The sequence below is a fragment of the Coregonus clupeaformis genome, unplaced genomic scaffold, assembly GCF_020615455.1.
Source record: "Coregonus clupeaformis isolate EN_2021a unplaced genomic scaffold, ASM2061545v1 scaf0123, whole genome shotgun sequence".
Lineage (NCBI taxonomy): Eukaryota > Metazoa > Chordata > Actinopteri > Salmoniformes > Salmonidae > Coregonus > Coregonus clupeaformis.
Window position 1 is genome coordinate 316,573 of NW_025533578.1, and position 14,980 is coordinate 331,552.

At 44.2% G+C, this 14,980-nt stretch overlaps 1 protein-coding gene across 1 annotated transcript in view; it reads left to right on the top strand.

Moving 5' to 3' along the window:
- LOC121574709 (dedicator of cytokinesis protein 3) overlaps positions 1-14,980 on the top strand; it is a 345,949-nt gene that overhangs the window by 293,509 nt on the left and 37,460 nt on the right. Inside the window, exons 21-26 of the mRNA XM_045213536.1 lie at positions 4,302-4,402; positions 5,366-5,447; positions 6,308-6,478; positions 7,062-7,166; positions 9,670-9,862; positions 10,098-10,225. Coding sequence (XP_045069471.1) covers positions 4,302-4,402; positions 5,366-5,447; positions 6,308-6,478; positions 7,062-7,166; positions 9,670-9,862; positions 10,098-10,225 — 780 coding nt within the window. The remainder of the gene's footprint in view (positions 1-4,301; positions 4,403-5,365; positions 5,448-6,307; positions 6,479-7,061; positions 7,167-9,669; positions 9,863-10,097; positions 10,226-14,980) is intronic.

Genomic DNA, 14,980 nt, shown 5'->3' on the forward strand with positions numbered 1-14,980 from the left:
ACGCTGAGCTGTAGTCAATGAATAGCATTCTCACGTAGGTGTTCCTCTTGTCCAGGTGGGAAAGGGCAGTGTGGAGTGCAATAGAGATTGCATCATCTGTGGATCTGTTGTAGCGGTATGCAAATTGGAGTGGGTCTAGGGTTTCTGGGATAATGGTGTTGATGTGAGCCATGACCAGCCTTAATTCATCACCAGGCAGTGTTCAATGTGGAATTGTTAATCCTTTTAGAAAATTCAAAAAGAACTGGCATAATAAACCAAATGGAAACGTCTGTAGGCCTAAATCGAAAAGACATATTTTGTTTTTGAAATCCTGAAGGAATTGTCTTCAACGCGCCAAATGATCACTCTTTGAGAGTAACTGTTTCAGAAGCGAGATGCGCATCACTTCACACGACAACTTTTTTCATTTGAAAAAATATTCTGCTATATTTTATTCAGTTATATTACATCATGTTTTTGCTATAAAATAGTTGTGTCTTGAGTTGACTGTGATAAGGGCTCGGGAAATAAGAGCGTCTTGTCTGTTAAATTAACAAAACAAGGCTATGCCATTGCACAGCCACAGGCTTCTACAAGCAAGTTCCTCTGGTGAGGTTACGGCCTTTTGAAGATTGTGTTCCAGGAGATAATATAACCAGTTGAAGTTATGTTTTCAATAAATTAATCTTAAAGCTACAATATGTAACTTTCTAGGCGACCCAACCAAATGCACATAGAAATGTAAGTTATAGATTTGTCATTCCTGTTGAAGGCAAGTCTAAGAAGCGGTAGATCTGTTCTATCTGTGCTATTTCTATGCTTCCTGTTCTGAACTTTAGTTTTTTCCTTCTTTTACTTTTGGTTTTGTGCACCAGCTTCAAACAGTATACAATATTTTTGGTTATGGAAAAATATATTTCACAGAGGTTTAGGTGGTACAATGATTCTCTATACAATGACTGTTTGTTTTGTCGCAAAAACTGAAATTAGGCGAACTATTACAATTTTATCAACCAGGAAATTGGCGGAGCAATTTCTGCATAGTGCATCTTTAAATGGCAATCGTTTATTTATTGACTGAATATAGATGAGGCAATTTAGCAATTAGGATTGTTATCTGTTATGATAAATTAGGCATTTGTCAGGGGTGCTGAAGGTGGGTGTGGTGCAGGAATCAAGCGCAGGACGCAGAAGCTAAGTCCAAAAGACTATAGTGAATTATTCACGTAGTACACGAGAACACTAAGCCCGGAGGCGAAATAAAGGCGCACACAGGCGTCAAACAAAAGGCGCACTAACATGTGCGAAAACCTCTCCAAACACGGAGGGAAGAATACGTAGCTCAGAACACCAAACAGAGGAGCAATCACACACAACACCATACACACACAACGAGAACTAAATAGGACACTAATGAGGACTAACTAGACACAGGTGTACAACATCAAGACAAAACCAAACGAACATGAAACATAGATCGGTGGCAGCTAGTACTCCGGGGACGACGACCGCCGAAGCCTGCCCGAACTAGGAGGAGGAGCAGCCTCGGCCGAAACCGTGACAGCATTGATGTGCGCTGTTGGCATATAGGTACAATACCAGTCAAAAGTTTGGACACACCTACTCATTCAAGGGTTTTTCTTTATTTTTACTATTTTCTACATTGTGGAATAATAGTGACGACATCAAAACTATTAAACAACACATATGGAATCATGTAGTAACCAAAAAAGTGTTAAACAAATGTCAGTAGGTGCTGTAGGTGGGTGTGGTGTGGGAATCAGGCGCAGGACGCAGAAGATAAGTCCAAAAGACTTTAGTAGAGCACACACAAAAACACAATCCAACAGCCCGGAGGCGAGAAAATGCGCACACAGGCGTAAACAAACGGGCGCACTAAACATGTGCGACAATCCTCTCCTAAAATACAAAGGAGGCAAGCTACAAATAGCGCACCGAAAAGGGTAGCGCACCAACACGACATCGAAAACAATCACACACAACACCTGACAAACACAACGAGAACTTATAGGACACTAATGACACTAAACGACAACAGGTGTACAATTCCAGACAAGACCAAACGAACATAGAAACATACAACGGTGGCAGCTAGTACTCCGGTGACGACGAACGCCGAAGCCTGCCCGAGCAAGGAAGAGAGGCAGCCTCGGCCGAAACCGTGACAACAAATCAAAATATATTTTATATTTGAGATTCTTCAAATAGCCACCCTTTGCCTTGATGACAGCTTTGCACACTCTTGGCATTCTCTCAACCAGCTTCATGAGGTAGTCACCTGGAATGTATTTTAATTAACAGGTGTGCCTTCTTAAAAGTTAATTTGTGGAATTTATTTCCTTCTTAATGCGTTTGAACCAATCAGTTGTGTTGTGACAAGGTGGGGGGGGTATACAGAAGATAGCCCTATTTGGTAAAAGACCAAATCCATATTGTGGCAAGAACAGTTCAAATAAGCAAAGAGAAACGTCAGTCCATCATTACTTTAAGACATGAAGGTAGGTAAATACTGAAAATGTCAAGAACTTTGAAAGGTTCTTCATGTGCAGTCGCAAAAACAATCAAGCACTATGATGAAACTGGCTCTCATGAGGACCACCACAGGAATGGAAGACCCAGAGTTACCTCTGCTGCAGAGGATAAGTTCATTAGAGTTACCAGCCTCAGAAATTGCAGCCCAAATAAATGCTTCACAGAGTTCCGGTAACAGACACATCTCAACATCAACTGTTCGGCGGAGACTGTGTGAATCAGGCCTTCATGGTCGAATTGCTGCAAAGAAACCACTACTAAAGGACACCAATAATAAGAAGAGACCTGCTTGGGCCAAGAAACACAAACAATGGACATTAGACCAGTGGAACTGTGTCCTTTGGTCTGGAGTCCAAATTTTAGATTTTTGGTTCAAACTGCCGTGTCTTTGTGAGACGTGGTGTGGGTGAACGGATGATCTCTGCATGTGTAGTTCCCACCGTAAAGCATGGAGGAGGAGGTGTTATGGTGTGGGGTTGCTTTTCTGGTGACACTGTCTGTGATTTATTTAGAATTCAAGGCACCCTTAACCAGCATGGCTACCACAGCATTTTGCAGCGATACACCATCCAATCTGGTTTGGGCTTAGTGGGACTATCATTTGTTTTTCAACAGGACAATGACCCAACACACCTCCAGGGCTATTTTACCAAGAAGGAGAGTAATGGAGTGCTGCATCAGATGACCTGGCCTCCACAATCCCCCGACCTCAACCCAATTGAGATGGTTTGGGATGAGTCGGACGGCAGAGTGAAGGAAAAGCAGCCAACAAGTGCTCAGCATATGTGGGAACTTTTTCAAGACTGTTGGAAAAGCATTCCAGGTGAAGCTGGTTTAGAGAATGCCAAGAGTGTGCAAAGCTGTCATCAAGGCAAAGGGTGGCTATTTGAAGAATCTCAAATATAAAATATATTTAGATCTGTTTAACACTTTTTTGGTTACTACATGATTCCATAAGTGTTATTTCATAGTTTTGATGTCTTCGCTATTATTCTACAATGTAAAAAATAGTACAAATAAAGAAAAACCCTTGAATGAGTAGGTGTGTCCAAACTTTTGACTGGTACTGTAAATGTGCACATATTTTTTTCCAGTGCGGTCCTTGCCCTTGTGTTCTAAAAATATATATTTTCCCCATTCAGAGTATTCAACAACAAAAAAATGTGAGTACTCAAACAGTAAAAATAAAATAAAATGCCCATCCCTACTGGTGGTGTTCTTACAGTCCTCCATTGTCAAGAGATATCTACTACAAGACCATGGTGCTTGTCTATGGAGCTGTGAGGGGAACGGCACCTCCTTACCTTCAGGCTCTGATCAGATCCTACACCCAAACGAGGGCACTACGTTCATCCACCGCTGGCCTGCTGGCCCCCCTACCTCTACGGAAGCACAGTTCCTTGCTCAGCCCAGTCAAAGCTATTCGCTGCTCTGGCACCCCAATGGTGGAACAAGCTCCACCACGACGCCAGGACAGCGGAGTCACTGACCACCTTCCGGAGACACTTGAAACCCTACCTCTTTAAGGAATACCTGGAATAGTATAACAGTAATCCTTCTACACCCCCCCTCCCCCAGTGGTGGTTGTCCCACTGGCTATCCTAAGTTGAATGCACCAATTTGTAAGTCGCTCTGGGTAAGAGCGTCTGCTAAATGACTTAAATGTAAAAATTGAAGCGTCAAGTCTGACAACCTTTTGGCCCTAATTCTAGTGCTCTAACATTGAAGTCTCCTCTGTCCTCTACTCCATCTCCATCTCTCCCCAGGTGTTCATCATTAATCTTCTCAGGGACAGCAAGTACTATCACTTCCGCCCCGTCATGGACACTTACATCCAGAAGCACTTTGCTGGAGCGCTGGCATACAAGTGAGTTTCCCAGTATGTCTGGTATCTGTCTTTTATCTGTCTTGTATCTATTTAACCCTTATTTTACCAGGTAAGTTGACTGAGAACACATTCTAATTTACAGCAACGACCTGGGGAATATTTAAAGGGGAGAGGAATGAGCCAACTGGAAGCTGGGTATGATTAGGTGGCCAGATTGAGAATTTAGCCGGGACACCGGGGTTAACACCCCTACTCTTACGATAGGTGCTATGGGATCTTTAGTGATCACAGAGAGTCAGGACACCTGTTTAACATCCCATCTGAAAGACAGCACCCTACACAGGGTAATGTCCCCAATCACTGCCCTGGGGCAATGTCCCCAATCACTGCCCTGGGGCAATGTCCCCAATCACTGCCCTGGGGCATTGGGATATTTTATTAGACCAGAGGAAAGAGTGCCTCCTACTGGCCCTCCAACACCACTTCCAGTAGCATCTGGTCTCCCATCCAGGGACTGACCAGGACCAACCCTGCTTAGCTTCAGAGGAAAGTCAGCAGTGGGATGCAGGGTGGTATGCTGGGTGGTATGCTGGGTGGTATGCAGGGTGGTATGCTGGGTGGTATGCAGGGTGGTATGCTGGGTGGTATGCTGGGTGGTATGCAGGGTGGTATGCAGGGTGGTATGCTGGGTGGTATGCTGGGTGGTATGCAGGGTGGTATGCAGGGTGGTATGCTGGGTGGTATGCAGGGTGGTATGCTGGGTGGTATGCAGGGTGGTATGCTGGGTGGTATGCTGGGTGGTATGCTGGGTGGTATGCTGGGTTGTCCTTGTGGCTGGTTTACTGTACCTTCCCAAGTTAGAAACGGTCAAAGTTCAATCCTTAGTAACGTACTTGTGTAATTTCATTGAAGGATGACGTAACTACTAAATTAAGACCCCCTCACAGTTGCTGATGTATGTTTTCATGAAACTTCTTTGTATTTGTCTTGCACTTTCTCCAGAGAGTTGATCCGCTGTCTGAAGTGGTACATGGACCGTTCTGCAGAGGTGGTGAGACAGGACCACATCCAGGAGGCCATGAGGGTAAGAGAACTGGAAGTGACCATAGACATGAGAATATGTTTTGAGTTGGGGGTGCTGAGAATGTCCTTGACCATGTCTGTGACCAGAAAAAACTCTATGCCCTGGTTACATAAATTACAAGGCTTTTAATGATTTTTCCTGGTTGTGAAAAAAACAGGTCAGAAAAAAAATCATTACATTAAAGTTGCAATACCAGTACAGTACAGTGTAACATCTACAGTCATATCGAATGCGTTTGGGAGACAAGTTAGTTGAATAAAATATGAATAAAGCTTACTCACTGCTTTATTTCAATGTAAAAGTTTCCTGTGTAAATAATAGATTGTATGCACATGATTTTTTTTTAAATGGATGACTGTTGGTACCACCATACAGTCCTTAGAAAGCTTGTCTGGCTGCATCGATGTCTGTCTATATCTCTGGCCCTTCTCAAACCTTTATGTCTGAACACTATCATGGTTGACTGAATACTGTTTTATTTATTTTTAAAAGTATCACACCTTTTAAAAGTTTCTATGCCATTGTTTCCCTCAGTAGACTGAAATCCCAACATGTTTTTCATATTCATCTTAATAAAATGAATTATTTTTGACATAAAGAAAGGCACGTTGTTTACAGAACCTTGATTTCCAGCTTTCGCATGTGAACAAGACTTGGAAGTGTGGCATTGTGAGACTAACATTTCTATGTCCTGGTGTCTTTCCTTCCCTCTGCCTGAGCCCAAATCTCACCCTCAGACCTTCAGGATGTCCTCTTCGGTCTAATGGTGAAGACGTTAGGTTGGCGTGCAAGAGGTTTTGATCCAACCAGTGACACTTTGTTAACATATCTCCTCTCCCCCCCCTCCCCCTTTACCCCAGGCTCTGGAGTACCTGTTGAAGTTCATCGTCCAGTCTCGGATCCTGTACTCCCGTGCTACCTGTGGTATGGAGGAAGAACAGTTCAGGGCAAGCATCCAAGAGCTCTTCCAGTCCATCCGCTTTGTCCTCAGTCTGGACAGCCGCAGCTCCGAGACACTCATCTTCACACAGGTCAGTGGCCTGCGCACACCCCAGAGGTGTCAACACTCTGACACACAGCAGGGTTGGGAGACTTACACTGACCCCACCTCCAGTGTAATAATATAATAGTAATAGTCAGTAGCCGTAGCCACGGCTAAATGTTGTTAAGATGCTAACCGTTGTACTGTTCTTCAGCTGGCCCCTATCAAGATAACAATATTGTGTGTTTGTTTGTTCTCTTCTGGAGCCAAAGTTTGACGACTTCATTCTCCCACCAGGACCAGGAAGTGAAGAGAGATTCTGAGAGTCGACAACATAATCCATTTATGTCGTCGATACATCCATGTTCATTTTCAAATCTACTGTAGTTAGTAGAATCATTGTGCTATTTGAATTGCTTTACAATCTAAAGTAGTTAGTATCCCTTTGCTACAGTATTTCAGCTGCTTCAATTAGTCTAATGTTCTTTATATGCCTCCTTTGCCCCTGCTTTGTGTACTGCATATGTTACCTCCTCCTCCTCCTCCTCCTGTCCCCCACCTCCTCCTCCTTCTCATGTCCCCCTCCTCCGGGACCCTCCCTGGCCCCTGACTGTCCTGTTACCCCTGGTCAGACCCCTCAGGTCCCCCAGCCTGCCTCTGGACAGGGACAGCCCCCAGGCCCCATCAGCTGTACTCAGGCCTGGAGCTCCAACGCTCCTCGCCCCTCTCCTGTCTCAGTAAGTAACTGTAGCCAATGGGCGTCCTCTGCCAAGTTCCGCCCCGCTCACTCTGGCATCAAGCACCTCCCAACCAACCAACTAACCTCCCAACCAACCTTCCAACCAACCTCCCAACCAGCCTCCCAACCAACCAACCAACATCCCAACCAACCTTCCAACCAACCTTCCAACCAACCTCCCAACCAGCCTCCCAACCAACCAACCAACATCCCAACCAGCCTCCCAACCAACCAACATCCCAACCAGCCTCCCAGCCAACCTTCCAACCAACCTCCCAACCAGCCTCCCAACCAACCTTCCAACCAGCCTCCCAACCAACCAACCAACATCCCAACCAACCAGCCTCCCAACCAGCCTCCCAACCAAACAACCAAAATCCCAACCAACCAACCAGCCTCCCAACCAACCTTCCAACCACCTCCCAACCAGCCTCCCAACCAACCAACCAGCCTCCCAACCAAACTTCCAACCAACCTCCCAACCAGCCTCCCAACCAACCTTCCAACCAACCTCCCAACCAGCCTCCCAACCAACCTTCCAACCAACCTCCCAACCAGCCTCCCAACCAACCTTCTAACCAACCTCCCAACCAGCCTCCCAACCAACCAACCATCCAACCAGCCTCCCAACCAACCAACCACCAACCTCTTTTATAAACAGCAAGAAACTGAAACAACCGCCATCCAAGCTGTGCGCAGAATAAATATCAGCCCGCGCAGAGAAGCACGAGATTGAACTTCACTCAACTTTCTAGAACTTTCCCTGTTTGTTAACACTATCAACGTTTCCCTTTATTGTGGGAATTGTGATTGAATCAACACAATATTAGCCACTTTCAATATAACTTACCGAAACAAAACCAATTATGCCATTCACTTCGAACTGGACTGTGTTTACAGCATAAGCGGTCATGAGTAGACGTGCTTGTTTTGAGATCAAAGCGAGAACTGTGTGTAGCCACTTGTGCACATTTGTTCATATCCTTTGCTAGTTAGTAAGTTAATAGCCCAGACATAGATAATTTGTAGTCAGCAATGTGGGAGTGATTGCTTCCAACAAGAGCACAAAACGTTTGCATTTCTAGACATCGTTGAAAAGTGAGTCAGGTAAAGAGCTTTCTTTTTGTCTTAAAGGGGCAGTGTTGTATTTTGAGACAGGTTTGAAAAAGCTAAGTAGCCAATAGGCAGAGGGTAGCATAATTTGTCTGATTCTCTGTAATAATGGTATGGGAATAATGATGCATTTTATTTTGTAAAGTGGTTTCTTGCATCGAACAACACAACATTTTCAGTCAACTCCTTGTCTGAAGGACAAGTGGATAACCAGGTTAATGTCAAGCCCTGCATGTTTTTTTTCTCAAAGGTCTCATGGAATGTAGGCCTACATTGAACACCACACATTAGCTGCTACTGAAGGCTGGATGATAAAACAGCTATTTCCATGTTAAAATGTTGTGGGATGCATTTCCTCCATTGTTTTTAAGGGTAGGCACTCTGGTACAATGTTCAAATATGCGCTCAGAAGACCTGAAATTTACTCAGTGTCCAAAAACATTAGAGGGAACGTTGATCCCCACCAATTCTCCTACCCCTTCCCAAATCACTAACCCATTTTACAAACAACCTCTCAACCAATCCACCTACCTCCTCCCCAAATCACCACCCCCTTCTGCAAACTACAAGAAATAAACAACCTACCTCTTGACCGACCCCCAACCAAGTCACCAATCAACCTCCCAACCAACTCACCGATCAACCTCCCAACCAACTCACCGATCAACCTCCCAACCAACTCACCGATCAACCTCCCAACCAACTCACCGATCAACCTCCCAACCAACTCACCGATCAACCTCCCAACCAACTCATCGATCAACCTCCCAACCAACTCACCGATCAACCTCCCAACCAACTCACCGATCAACCTCCCAACCAACTCACCGATCAACCTCCCAACCAACTCACCAATCAACTCCCCAACCAACTCAACAATCAATCTCCCAACCAACTCACCAATCAACCTCCCAACCAAAATGAAGCCTTACAAATGTATTTGGTTTGCCTCCTGTGTGTTTTAATAAACCCTACAAACTCTTTTCCTACTCTTAGATCATGTCATGTCTTCCCTCGAGTCATGACTCTATGTAATGACTCTGTATAATGACTCTGTATAATGACTCTGTGATATCTGCCGTGCTTGGAGATCCTCACAACTTTTCCAGGACTGTCTTTGTGTCATTTGGACGGTTGATTCATGGTATCTAGGAGCAAGAGGGTCAATAATAGCATCTATGAACGGGGAATCTCTTATTATTTCTGATAGGATATCCTTCAATTTCGATCTCGTAGTTTGTTGCTTCTAGGTACATGCAACCACCTTCACTGGCCTGGCAGTCTGTCTCACACCCCCCCCACAACACATCCCTGAGTGTGGTCACTCTCTCCCCTCCCTATCTCTCCTCCCTCTCACAGCCTCCCTCTGTTTCTCCCCCCACCCCTAGGCGGCGCTACTGAACTCGTTCCCGGCCATCTTTGACGAGCTGCTTCAGATGTTTACGGTCCAGGAGGTGGCAGAGTTCGTACGTGGCACACTGGGCAGCATGCCAAGCACCGTACACATCGGACAGTCCATGGACGTGGTCAAACTGCAGTCCATCGCTCGCACTGTCGACAGCCGCCTCTTCTCCTTCCCAGGTATTTACCACTTGGATGACATTATGAAAACTCAGACGTATGACCACTTTGATGCATTACACCAGTTTTTTGTTCAGTTTCGGGTTGTTTTACTTATAATATATAATATATAATATGTAAAAAGATCCACATGGATGAAATACAAAAGGTTAACTGTTGTATAGGTCAATTATAGGTCAATTCTCTAAAAAATGTCCTCTCTCCTTCTCTCTCCCTCTCTGTGTATCTCTCTCAGAGTCTCGTAGGATCCTGCTTCCTGTGGTCCTGCATCACATCCACCTCCACCTGAGACAGCAGAAAGAGCTGCTCATCTGTTCTGGCATCCTCAGCAGTATCTTCTCCATCATCAAGACCAGCTCTCTGGTAAACTACTCTAGTCTATCTTCTCTATCATCTAGACCAGCTCTCTGGTAAACTACTCTAGTCTATCTTCTCCATCATCTAGACCAGCTCTCTGGTAAACTACTCTAGTCTATCTTCTCCATCATCTAGACCAGCTCTCTGGTAAACTACTCTAGTCTATCTCCATCATCTAGACCAGCTCTCTGGTAAACTACTCTAGTCTATCTTCTCCATCATCTAGACCAGCTCTCTGGTAAACTACTCTAGTCTATCTTCTCCATCATCTAGACCAGCTCTCTGGTAAACTACTCTAGTCTATCTCCATCATCTAGACCAGCTCTCTGGTAAACTACTCTAGTCTATCTTCTCCATCATCTAGACCAGCTCTCTGGTAAACTACTCTAGTCTATCTTCTCCATCATCTAGACCAGCTCTCTGGTAAACTACTCTAGTCTATCTCCATCATCTAGACCAGCTCTCTGGTAAACTACTCTAGTCTATCTCCATCATCTAGACCAGCTCTCTGGTAAACTACTCTAGTCTATCTTCTCCATCATCTAGACCAGCTCTCTGGTAAACTACTCTAGTCTATCTTCTCCATCATCTAGACCAGCTCTCTGGTAAACTACTCTAGTCTATCTTCTCCATCATCTAGACCAGCTCTCTGGTAAACTACTCTAGTCTATCTTCTCCATCATCTAGACCAGCTCTCTGGTAAACTACTCTAGTCTATCTCCATCATCTAGACCAGCTCTCTGGTAAACTACTCTAGTCTATCTCCATCATCTAGACCAGCTCTCTGGTAAACTACTCTAGTCTATCTCCATCATCTAGACCAGCTCTGTGGTAAACTACTCTAGTCTATCTTCTCCATCATCTAGACCAGCTCTCTGGTAAACTACTCTAGTCTATCTCCATCATCTAGACCAGCTCTCTGGTAAACTACTCTAGTCTATCTTCTCCATCATCTAGACCAGCTCTCTGGTAAACAACTCTAGTCTATCTTCTCCATCATCTAGACCAGCTCTCTGGTAAACTACTCTAGTCTATCTCCATCATCTAGACCAGCTCTCTGGTAAACTACTCTAGTCTATCTCCATCATCAAGACCAGCTCTCTGGTAAACTACACTAGTCTATCTCCATCATCTAGACCAGCTCTCTGGTAAACTACTCTAGTCTATCTTCTCCATCATCTAGACCAGCTCTCTGGTAAACTACACTAGTCTATCTTCTCCATCATCTAGACCAGTTCTCTGGTAAACTACTCTAGTCTATCTTCTCCATCATCTAGACCAGCTCTCTGGTAAACTACTCTAGTCTATCTTCTCCATCATCTAGACCAGCTCTCTGGTAAACTACTCTAGTATATCTCCATCATCTAGACCAGCTCTCTGGTAAACTACTCTAGTCTATCTTCTCCATCATCTAGACCAGCTCTCTGGTAAACTACTCTAGTCTATCTTCTCCATCATCTAGACCAGCTCTCTGGTAAACTACTCTAGTCTATCTCCATCTAGACCAGCTCTCTGGTAAACTACACTAGTCTATCTTCTCCATCATCTAGACCAGCTCTCTGGTAAACTACTCTAGTCTATCTTCTCCATCATCTAGACCAGCTCTCTGGTAAACTACTCTAGTCTATCTCCATCATCTAGACCAGCTCTCTGGTAAACTACTCTAGTCTATCTCCATCATCTAGACCAGCTCTCTGGTAAACTACTCTAGTCTATCTCCATCATCTAGACCAGCTCTCTGGTAAACTACTCTAGTCTATCTCCATCATCTAGACCAGCTCTCTGGTAAACTACTCTAGTCTATCTCCATCATCTAGACCAGCTCTCTGGTAAACTACTCTAGTCTATCTCCATCATCTAGACCAGCTCTCTGGTAAACTACTCTAGTCTATATTCTCCATCATCTAGACCAGCTCTCTGGTAAACTACTCTAGTCTATCTTCTCCATCATCTAGACCAGCTCTCTGGTAAACTACTCTAGTCTATCTTCTCCATCATCTAGACCAGCTCTCTGGTAAACTACTCTAGTCTATCTTCTCCATCATCTAGACCAGCTCTCTGGTAAACTACTCTAGTCTATCTTCTCCATCATCTAGACCAGCTCTCTGGTAAACTACTCTAGTCTATCTTCTCCATCATCTAGACCAGCTCTCTGGTAAACTACTCTAGTCTATCTTCTCCATCATCTAGACCAGCTCTCTGGTAAACTACTCTAGTCTATCTCCATCATCTAGACCAGCTCTCTGGTAAACTACTCTAGTCTATCTTCTCCATCATCTAGACCAGCTCTCTGGTAAACTACTCTAGTCTATCTCCATCATCTAGACCAGCTCTCTGGTAAACTACTCTAGTCTATCTCCATCATCTAGACCAGCTCTCTGGTAAACTACTCTAGTCTATCTCCATCATCTAGACCAGCTCTCTGGTAAACTACTCTAGTCTATCTTCTCCATCATCTAGACCAGCTCTCTGGTAAACTACTCTAGTCTACCTCCATCATCTAGACCAGCTCTCTGGTAAACTACTCTAGTCTATCTCCATCATCTAGACCAGCTCTCTGGTAAACTACTCTAGTCTATCTTCTCCATCATCTAGACCAGCTCTCTGGTAAACTACTCTAGTCTATCTTCTCCATCATCTAGACCAGCTCTCTGGTAAACTACTCTAGTCTATCTCCATCATCTAGACCAGCTCTCTGGTAAACTACTCTAGTATATCTCCATCATCTAGACCAGCTCTCTGGTAAACTACTCTAGTCTATCTTCTCCATCATCTAGACCAGCTCTCTGGTAAACTACTCTAGTCTATCTTCTCCATCATCTAGACCAGCTCTCTGGTAAACTACTCTAGTATATCTCCATCATCTAGACCAGCTCTCTGGTAAACTACTCTAGTATATCTCCATCATCTAGACCAGCTCTCTGGTAAACTACTCTAGTCTATCTTCTCCATCATCTAGACCAGCTCTCTGGTAAACTACTCTAGTCTATCTCCATCATCTAGACCAGCTCTCTGGTAAACTACTCTAGTCTACTTCTCCATCATCTAGACCAGCTCTCTGGTAAACTACTCTAGTCTATCTCCATCATCTAGACCAGCTCTCTGGTAAACTACTCTAGTCTATCTTCTCCATCATCTAGACCAGCTCTCTGGTAAACTACTCTAGTCTATCTTCTCCATCATCTAGACCAGCTCTCTGGTAAACTACTCTAGTCTATCTTCTCCATCATCTAGACCAGCTCTCTGGTAAACTACTCTAGTCTATCTTCTCCATCATCTAGACCAGCTCTCTGGTAAACTACACTAGTCTATCTTCTCCATCATCTAGACCAGCTCTCTGGTAAACTACTCTAGTCTATCTCCATCATCTAGACCAGCTCTCTGGTAAACTACTCCTAGTCTATCTTCTCCATCATCTAGACCAGCTCTCTGGTAAACTACTCTAGTCTATCTCTCCATCATCTAGACCAGCTCTCTGGTAAACTACTCTAGTCTATCTTCTCCATCATCTAGACCAGCTCTCTGGTAAACTACTCTAGTCTATCTTCTCCATCATCTAGACCAGCTCTCTGGTAAACTACTCTAGTCTATCTCCATCATCTAGACCAGCTCTCTGGTAAACTACTCTAGTCTATCTCCATCATCTAGACCAGCTCTCTGGTAAACTACTCTAGTCTATCTCCATCATCTAGACCAGCTCTCTGGTAAACTACTCTAGTCTATCTTCTCCATCATCTAGACCAGCTCTCTGGTAAACTACTCTAGTCTATCTTCTCCATCATCTAGACCAGCTCTCTGGTAAACTACTCTAGTCTATCTTCTCCATCATCTAGACCAGCTCTCTGGTAAACTACTCTAGTCTATCTTCTCCATCATCTAGACCAGCTCTCTGGTAAACTACTCTAGTCTATCTTCTCCATCATCTAGACCAGCTCTCTGGTAAACTACTCTAGTCTATCTCCATCATCTAGACCAGCTCTCTGGTAAACTACTCTAGTCTACTTCTCCATCATCTAGACCAGCTCTCTGGTAAACTACTCTAGTCTATCTCCATCATCTAGACCAGCTCTCTGGTAAACTACTCTAGTCTATCTTCTCCATCATCTAGACCAGCTCTCTGGTAAACTACTCTAGTCTATCTCCATCATCTAGACCAGCTCTCTGGTAAACTACTCTAGTCTATCCTCCATCATCTAGACCAGCTCTCTGAACTTCCATCATAGACCAGCTCTCTGGTAAACTACTCTAGTCTACCTCCATCATCTAGACCAGCTCTCTGGTAAACTACTCTAGTCTATCTTCTCCATCATCTAGACCAGCTCTCTGGTAAACTACTCTAGTCTATCTCCATCATCTAGACCAGCTCTCTGGTAAACTACTCTAGTCTATCTTCTCCATCATCTAGACCAGCTCTCTGGTAAACTACTCTAGTCTATCTCCATCATCTAGACCAGCTCTCTGGTAAACTACTCTAGTCTATCTTCTCCATCATCTAGACCAGCTCTCTGGTAAACTACTCTAGTCTATCTTCTCCATCATCTAGACCAGCTCTCTGGTAAACTACTCTGTACCATACAAACAGGACACATATAATTACACAGCCTTCCGTCAGGTTCTAGCATGATTAACGGACATTGGTCAGGCCTCCTTGTGGATGAGCATGAACACACCGTTCCAACTGTGTCAAAGCAATCCTGACTCTCAATCACATTCAGGAAGGCTATAGATCCATATGAATATATTGCTTACTGGCTTATAATG